The sequence below is a fragment of the Macadamia integrifolia genome, chromosome 5 (genome assembly GCF_013358625.1).
Source record: "Macadamia integrifolia cultivar HAES 741 chromosome 5, SCU_Mint_v3, whole genome shotgun sequence".
Lineage (NCBI taxonomy): Eukaryota > Viridiplantae > Streptophyta > Magnoliopsida > Proteales > Proteaceae > Macadamia > Macadamia integrifolia.
Window position 1 is genome coordinate 35,487,640 of NC_056561.1, and position 9,031 is coordinate 35,496,670.

The following is a 9,031-nucleotide window of genomic DNA, read 5'->3' on the forward strand; positions in this document are numbered from 1 at the left end:
GGGTGGGGGGTGGGGTGGGGGCGGGGGGTAACAATTTATTGATAATCAAAGAAAAGATACAAGTGGTATTGCAGCAACAAAGCATTAGACCCTCAGTCCAACAACACATCCCAACCACAAATCAACATTTCTTTCTTTTAAGAGAATGTCATTCCCATGATACAGTCTTGGATAAACTACCCGTTATTTAGCCAAGTCATCAGCAACTTCATTTGCACTTTATGGATTTCACTAAAAGTGAACCTGCGTTGGAAAAACTTAAACTGTAATGGGTCTTATGAGAGCACTATGTGCCAAGTTTCCTGAGAGGAGTGGATCATTCACCTTATAACATTGGCTTATAATGGCACAACTATAAACCCTTTGATATCAGCAAGTCTACCCACACTCGAAGTGCCTACAACTCTGACCTTGTTGAATCCCTTCACATGCTGACAGACTTGGTAAGGCTAATCTATCATTTAGCATATATTGCTGCACAGAGGCATCATTGAGATATTCATTGATGGGGACCTTGTGATCATATTTAGATGCACTAATTAAATTTTGAGCTGTATAAATTTTTATTTTTTTATTAATATTTTCCTTATGCTCTTTTGAGTTCCTGAGAACATTGGTCAGCACAGTTACAGGTTTCGGTTTCGAGCTTGGTTGCTCAAAACCGAAATATATCGACTGACACCGAACTTATGGTCAAAATCTGGGCACTTTTTGCAGCAAGTTTTGATGGTGGGTTTTGAGGCCCATATGGCCAAATTAGGTCTTGAAACATGTAGGAGACCCTATTTTAGGCCCTCTAAACATAGTGGAACCTGTAGATTTTAAAAATTACACCCAAAATGGTAGTTTGAGTTCGGACACTAGGTTGGTAGTGTGTGCTGTATACGTTCTCTAATACGACTTATTCCACACAATGTTTAGTATTAGAACACATATTATTCAAATGAAACAACTTAAATTTGTACAACAATGATTTGGCCAAGAAAGCACCAAAACTGGGGTTTCCAAGCTTCACTAGTGAAACTAGGTAAAATGAACAAAACATGGTATTTAAACTACAGCCAAAGTAATGTTTCAGCCAAAATTTTGTCGAAACGAAACTATTGACTGAAACCTCAAAATTTGGGTCAAAATATGTGCATTCCTTAGTATTGCATTGGGTTTCATTTTGAGCCCTTGCAAAACAAAAATATTTGGCAGAGTTTCGCAAAATTTCAGTGAAACTGTGTACTATGCTGGTCAGTTATACAGTTTTGATTAAAGAAAAATTTTGGTTGTTAAGATTTTGATCATGGCTTATTATGTGATGAAGCTCACTGATGCTAATACATAACCTTCATTCAGTCTCTACCCAAACAATAAAAGAGAACTTCATTCAATCCATTAGATATACTGAAATTTCCTTGCAGTCCTATAATAAACATGCTGCAAACTACTTGCTGTTGTTTAAGGTTATTACTTCTATTTTAACCTTGTTTTGTTGTTACTCTTATTTTATGTAACTTGGTGGCATGGACCATGCTTTTGAACTTGTGATATTCTTTGGGTTGTAAATTGAGTTACTAAAAAAATCACCCACTATTGGTTTCCCCATATTGCTTCTTCAGCTTTTGCATGTACTTAACATGAATTTTTATGTGGCTATCTGACGGGGATTTAGAAATTCAGAGTGGATAATGTTGTTGTGATGATTTTTGCAGATTAGTTGGAGACTCTACTGTCTCTCCCTTCTCACGCATCCATCCAGTTCTCTGTAGAATGCTTTCCTGAAGTACTGAATTATGCTGGATGATGTTCCTTCTCAGTACATGCCTGGTATGTTGGTTACTCAATTTCAGGATAAATAGATTGCTCAGAATATTTTTGAGAATAGATACAAGATGTCAGCCTAAATGAGATGCTGAATCTCAAGATACATTTAATCCTTTTTCTTCTATAGTTATTTTTGTCTTTGAAACTGGTTGCTGGTTGGATTTGGATGCTTTGATGTGAGACAAGGGTGTAGCCATATAGGTAGAAAAGATCAACATGATGGAAGAACTAGTTTCATATACTTTTTCTTTTAATTTTGTTTTGAATGGAGGGAAAATGCCGTGGTGTTGGTAGAGACCTCATGTTAATTTGGCTGTCACCTCCTTATTTCTTACAGTCATTTATGTTTTCTAAAATGCAGGAGTACAAAGTCAGTTAATGATGTCCTACAAAAAGGAACCATGGAACATATTTCAGACAAGAGATACCCAGTCAATGCTGAAGAGTACAAGTTGTACGAGGAAGTTGGGGAAGGAGTCAGTGCTACCGTGTATAGAGCTCTCTGCATTCCATTCAATGAAATAGTTGCTATCAAGGTTCTTGACCTGGAAAGATGCAACAATGATTTGGTATGTGGGATTTTTTTGCGGCTAGTGACTTAAGATATTTAGTTCTAAATGCATTTGGTTGGTATGTTTTTGTGTAAATTTTGTTCACATACTGGTTTTCCTGTGTTAATTAATGTTTACTGCCTCTTCTTTTTCTTCTTGCCATATTTTCATGCACACTTCATTATAAAGCAGGCTACTGCTCATCATTGAGTTGCATTTTGTGGTGATTATGCAATATCCACAAGCTTGCTTCCTATTAATACTGGGAAAGTGTTCTTTTTCTCACTTGAGTCAATATGCCATGCTTCTAAATTAATTACTTGGTGAATCTTGCATCTCTTTGTAGACGAGGGAGATTGTTTATTTCTCTAAATCTTGTAAAAAGTGCATTGTTTTATGTATGTGGGTTTGAGACTTGTAAATAATGCCCGATTCACTGAGATTTTGAATAAATATCAATTTTAATGTTACAATAAGTGGATACATAAAAGATGGTTGACTTACTAATGATGGTTGTTTTTCCTAATTCTTTGTAATTAATACAGGATGGCATTCGTCGAGAGGTACAGACTATGAGCTTGATTGATCACCCGAATTTATTAGGAGCACATTGCTCTTTTCCTAATGGTCGCGACCTTTGGCTTGTGATGCCATACATGTCGGGTGGATCTTGTCTTCACATAATGAAATCTGCTTATCCAGAGGGTTTAGAGGAACCTGTTATTGCCACACTATTACGTGAAGTTCTTAGTGCTCTTCTTTATCTCCATGCCCACGGGCACATCCATAGAGATGTTAAGGTATCACATCTAGTTATTATGTTATGATAACATTTAGTTTCTGCAATCCATTACCTTAAACTCATAAGTCATAAGTAATTAGTTGGGTGTTGGTCTGCCCCAAGAATGTCCATGTCTGTTTTGAACACTGTAGTTTCTTGAGGGGAATGTACCCAACTTACAGTGTCTGAAAGGAAACATTTTTGTTGAAAATATTTCTTTGGCTTTTGGGAGATTTTTACAATTAGCTGTTTCTTGTGAAGTTTAATTTTTTTCTTGAATATGGGTCCATTTTGCTTTATGTTTCCTTGTTTAGGATACAAATGTTCTGATTATGATGTCCTGGTTATCAGAAGTTTCATCTCTCTTCTATTTCTGTGATGCATTCCATTTTTTTTCTGTGTTTTACCTTTGAATCCATACTTTTGCAGGCTGGAAATATATTAATTAATTCTAGTGGTGCTGTCAAGTTAGCTGACTTTGGAGTATCAGCTTGCGTATTTGATACTGGAGATAGACAGCGCTCAAGAAACACTTTTGTTGGAACTCCATGCTGGTGCATACATTGTTATTTTTGTCTCCCCTCCCCCCCCCCTCTGAAGGTTTCTGCTAATTAAGATCCTATTGATGCTATGGCAGATGCAGATTTATTTAAATTAAACTTGTTTGACCATTGACATGCTTCACCCCCCCTCCCTTTTGGTAAATTTCTTTTCCAGGATGGCCCCTGAAGTAATGCAGCAATTACATGGATATAACTTTAAGTGAGTGGGTGACTCATCTGATCTGTAATCATTTTACCTTGTTGATAATCAAAGCTGTTATATAAGTATTTGTTTTAAGATTAGCTTTATGTAAACAGAGCAGATATTTGGTCGTTTGGAATAACAGCTCTTGAACTTGCTCATGGTCATGCCCCATTTTCAAAGTATCCGCCAATGAAGGTGAATCTCAGTCAGTTCTCCATATGCTTATCAGGGGAGCTCAATACAACTCAATTGTCCCTCTTATTTGCAGGTGTTGCTGATGACATTACAAAATGCGCCGCCCGGTCTTGACTATGAAAGAGACAAGCGGTTCTCAAAGGTTTGGGGTTTTCAATTGAAAATACCTCAAAGAAAATGACTGCTTTTGAGTATTGTTTGAAAGTGTTATGTCTTGCAGTCTTTCAAAGAGATGGTAGCTGCTTGCTTGGTGAAGGATCCAAAGAAGCGTCCCACTTCAGAGAAGCTTTTGAAGCATCGCTTTTTTAAAAATGCACGTTCAAACGAGTATCTTGCACGAACCATTCTTGATGGCCTTGCTCCACTTGGTGAACGTTTTAGAATGCTGAAGGTGCTCATTGTGGTTGTAATGTGCGATTGATAAGCTCTTTTCATTTGGCTACTTCATAAGCTCTTTTGCAATAAATTGGACTATGTGCCTGCAGGCAAAAGATGCTGATTTTCTGGTGCAGAACAAGGTGATGAATGAAGATAAAGAGCAATTATCACATGTAAAAAAACCAATCCTCTCTTTTGAAGCACACTTGGTTGTCAAAAACCTCACTTTGCTTAAGAAAATTCTATTAGATGTTGCTCCTTGATTCTTTTAGCCATGTGTGGCATATGCTTGTGTTTGGCTGGTGGGTCATGGGTGTAAATTTTTTTCATGATTTCTGTGTCGTCATTCCAGCACTAATGCATCGGGTCTGTGAGCATCTCTCATTTCCTCCCTCAAATGAAAAATAGATAGGTAAAGACAAGAGAGACCTGCCACTCTCCCTTGACCTTATTATACTTAATGAACTTCCTTGCTGTAAAATCTAGACTTCCAAATGGAACAGAAATTGGAACTTAATCAATTTGCCTGAACATGAGAGGTGGCCAGTTGATTTCATCATGACACCATATGTCAAAAAGATAGTTTAACTAATTTAAGCAGAGGTGTCTTAATTTCCTTCATACCAACAATTTTCCTTATATAAGAAATATAGTTCCGGGAATCCTTTTGTCTATTTATATATCTATTACCTTTGTTGCTTTAGTATTTTCATTTCTTTCCATCTACTAGTAATCAAGCAGCAGCTGTAGTTGTAGTTGATAATTGTAGTACTAGTTGTATTTCAGTGAGGTGGGTCAATGGCCCTGCTTTGAGACCGTTATTTTTACATTGAGCAATCCAACTCATCCATTGTGTTAAAATAGATTGTCAGTGAATGTGGAAATAATGCCAGAAAATAAAGAAGAAATGGACAACCGGTAAAAAGTAGAGCCATGAAACATGTTAATTCTTAAAACTTGAAACCTTAGACCATGAAACCTTAAAACTGATACCATTAAACCTCGAGTCTGAAAGCATGATTCTCCACTGTGAACTAGTTGTCAGAGATGAAACCTCACCGTGAGCGAATTGCTGGTGTTAAATTACCGTGCACTACTTTGAGTTAGTTGTTAGTCACATTTGGGGGGTTTGTCCCTTACGTGATATACTTGTTTTATGTCTTGCTTTTGTTTCTTCTTTTAGTTCTTTTTTAGTTTGCAATTAGTGTTGTGTATTGTAAGTAGGATTCCTACTTAGAGTCCACTTCCTATTGGCTTGTATCTGTGATTATTAGTAAAAGCAGCATGACCACGATAGATTACAAGTTGACTTTATCGTGGCTTAGGAATTTCATCGTCTTTCTCCTCTCTCTCCACTTGCGGTACTGGTTCAGGTTCTGGGTTTGTCACATGGTATCAGGGCTGTAACCAGTTCCTGATTCTCTCCTTGATAGCCGTTTTGGGTTTCCGGTGAAGTAGGAAACCCTAGTTCATAGAAGAAGAAGAATTAGGGTTTCGATGAAGATTTAAGTATAAGTATGATGAATCATACATGCTGCTACTGCTACAATCTGCTCCTTCGATGGCTGCTATTTTGAGAAAATCTCTCACTGCTGTATTGTTCACTGCTAAAATTATCGTCGGTTGTGCTACTGATGGTTTCGATTAAAAACCTGAGTTGATTCTAGCAACTTTGATCTTTGACATGTTAATTTATTCGATTGCTAGATGGGGCTATTTGAGTTATTGGTTGCCAATTGCTGGTGGTTCGATTATTGTTCTCCCCCTTGCAAGATTAGCTGCCTAGTTTCTTGTTTCTTGATTACAGGATAAGGTTTCCCCCTTGTGAGATTTACCACCTGGTTTCCTTCCATGGTTCTTGATAGTGTATAATCCCTGATTTGGTATGGTGTTTCACTTTGATGCTTTTTCTGGTTGAGTGACTGTCAAGAGGACAGTCACGTAATGGTCTATTTCCTTTTCTTTATTGCGAGGTGTCTTTATCTTTTAAATTGTTGTTGGTTATCACAAATACCCCTTCTTTTATCCCTTATTCCCTCACGTCCCGTAAATTTGTTTTGCTTAGTAGTTTACCCTTTGGCCATACGTTACTCCCATTACTTGGTTTCTATTTTATTTTTATTTTTTTTATCTCTTTAATTTCCAATACTGTCCATCTTTGTCTCTAATGCCTTTATGTCCATTAATTAACCTTCCTAGTTTGTCCCCAAACAATAATTACTATTCCCCTTTGTGTCCCATTTTCTTTAACATTCCAAGTTTATTCTTTGGCTTTGGATTGTGGGTATAATTGGATTTCAAAGAAATTACAGCCATGGTTAATTACTAGATTGACACCATCTCTTTCTCTTGATATATTTTGAGTATTCTTTTGCTTGGGTGGTCCCACAAGTGTGGCCAATAATTGGGCTTCAACCTGGGATTTCTTGGATTAAATAAAAAAAATTGATTTGGGGATTATATAATCACCATATTATTGTTATAGTGGGCCCCAGATCGCATCGGTTTGGGGTTATAATTTTTAGAAGATTGGTACTTGCATGGAGTGGATGTATGCTGCTGTTATTATTGGAGGTTATTTACTGGCCTATGTGATATATTGTTTGCTATCAAAAAGGGTATACCCAGTGCGCGAGGCTCCTACCACTACGGGATTTGGGGAGGGTCATAATATATGCAACCTTACCCCCGCTTTGTGGAGAGGTTGTTTCTAAATTTTCTATTGTGAGGGGGGAAATTGAAAATTATTATTGGGATCTTATTTGCGGTTGCTTTTGCTTATGAGATTTATATTGATCCTCATCCTTCGAGATGTTGATTATTATTGCCATATGATAGTGGAATATTTTTTTTATTGCATCCTATGAATTATTTGTCCATGATAGTATAATACTACACGTGAGAGAGAGATTGGAGATTATTATTTGCTCAATTCAAGTCCTTTAATTTGGAATTATTATTATTTATTCGTGTCATCTGCTCGTGCCCTCAACAACAATTTTATTTGTGAAGATATTTATCTATAAAGATGGTATTCGGCAACAATGCAATGTATCTGCTCTACAACAACCTTAGGCTGAGTGGTTCTTAGCAGTTTTATGTTGAGTTCTCTGAGACCTCCATTTGGGGCTCAGAAGTGAGTCTGATCTTTACTAATTATATATCTATATGTGATCTTATTAATCACATTATTGTTATTTTGTTGTTGGAGTGCCTTATTTGAGAAGTGCTTACGATATAGTTGTTGGATGTTGCACTTTTATCATAATCTTCATTGTGGAGATTACTACTTGCCTTCTTTAAGAAGGGCTTATGATGTAGCTATTAGATATTGCACTTTTATTTGTCTTCTTTGTGGATATAGCTACTTACTACCTGCCATCCTTGGGAAGAGCTTTTGAAGTTACTGTTGTTCCTATGATAATTATTGGATTGCGGTTGGTGTTCACTACCACTTATTTCTGCTTGCCGTTTGGATTTATTCGAGATGAAGATTTTTATCTACTATTGCTTCTGATGGTTGATGTGCTTGAGCTGATATTGCTGTTGGATTTATGATGATTGATTGAAGCTCTCTTTGTGCTTACTGGCGTATACAACAACTATTTGTGTTCAAGACTAGTGCTGCTTTTAATATCAATTATTGTTGTTTTTCATTGTTGTTTCAAGCTGGAGCCATTTGATATGCGTATACTCCAGCTTGAGGGGGAGTGTTGAAATACCATGCACTACTTTGAGTTAGTCGTTAGTCACATTTGAGGGTCTGTCCCTTACATGATATACTTGTTCTATGTCTTGCTTTGTTTTCTTCTTTTAGTTCCTTTTTAGTTTGTAATTAATGTTGTGTGCTGTTAGTAGGATTCCTACTTAGAGTCAACTTCCTATTGGCTTGTATCTGAGATTATAAGTATAGGCAGTATGATCACGATAGATGACAAGTTGAGTCTATCGTGGCTTAGCAATTCCATCGTCTCTCTCCTTCTCTCTCTACTTGCAGGTACTGGTTCAGGTTCTGGGTTTGTCATGGCTGGAAAACTGAAATCTGAAATAGTGGAAGCCTCTATGAACTAGTTGGGGGATATGGAGGAAAAATCACCTGTAGTGGATTATTTCAAAGGGGTGACCAAGGCAGAAAAGTCAAAACTGATTTTCTAGATTGTTCTTTTATATGAGGCAGGGGCTATTGCTTGGTGCAATGGTAAAAGGCTTGGGCTGCCAGCATGAAGCATGGGTTTGAGTCTTGAAAGTGGCAACTTTGTGCAAAAAAACATTGCAAAAGGGTTAGGACTGTTTTGATTCCACCTTTCGCAAGACCCTATTAAAAGTGGGACTTACTGAATTCTTTTATACGTGGTCACGTGGAGTCTTGATCTCTTTGATCTGACCATTGGGTAGGTTGCTTGCCCTCTGCATTGGCCATGTGAAAAATTATGGGCACACATCAATCTATCAACTCACCATTTAGTGAAATAGTGAATTATTCCTTAGAATTTTCAGTCATTAAATTTAACATTGATTTTTCATCCTGCTTTATAACTCGTGAGTGAATTTTTTTTTTTTGGGGGGG

At 37.1% G+C, this 9,031-nt stretch overlaps 1 protein-coding gene across 1 annotated transcript in view; it reads left to right on the forward strand.

Moving 5' to 3' along the window:
- Window positions 1-8,518, forward strand: part of LOC122077758 (serine/threonine-protein kinase fray2-like) — an 11,596-nt gene extending 3,078 nt beyond the window's left edge. Inside the window, exons 2-11 of the mRNA XM_042643617.1 lie at window positions 1,701-1,815; window positions 2,174-2,381; window positions 2,909-3,163; window positions 3,574-3,698; window positions 3,862-3,906; window positions 4,005-4,086; window positions 4,160-4,228; window positions 4,307-4,477; window positions 4,572-4,637; window positions 8,462-8,518. Coding sequence (XP_042499551.1) covers window positions 2,214-2,381; window positions 2,909-3,163; window positions 3,574-3,698; window positions 3,862-3,906; window positions 4,005-4,086; window positions 4,160-4,228; window positions 4,307-4,477; window positions 4,572-4,637; window positions 8,462-8,503 — 1,023 coding nt within the window. The 5' untranslated portion in view covers window positions 1,701-1,815; window positions 2,174-2,213 and the 3' untranslated portion in view covers window positions 8,504-8,518. The remainder of the gene's footprint in view (window positions 1-1,700; window positions 1,816-2,173; window positions 2,382-2,908; window positions 3,164-3,573; window positions 3,699-3,861; window positions 3,907-4,004; window positions 4,087-4,159; window positions 4,229-4,306; window positions 4,478-4,571; window positions 4,638-8,461) is intronic.
- Window positions 8,519-9,031: the final 513 nt, after the last annotated feature.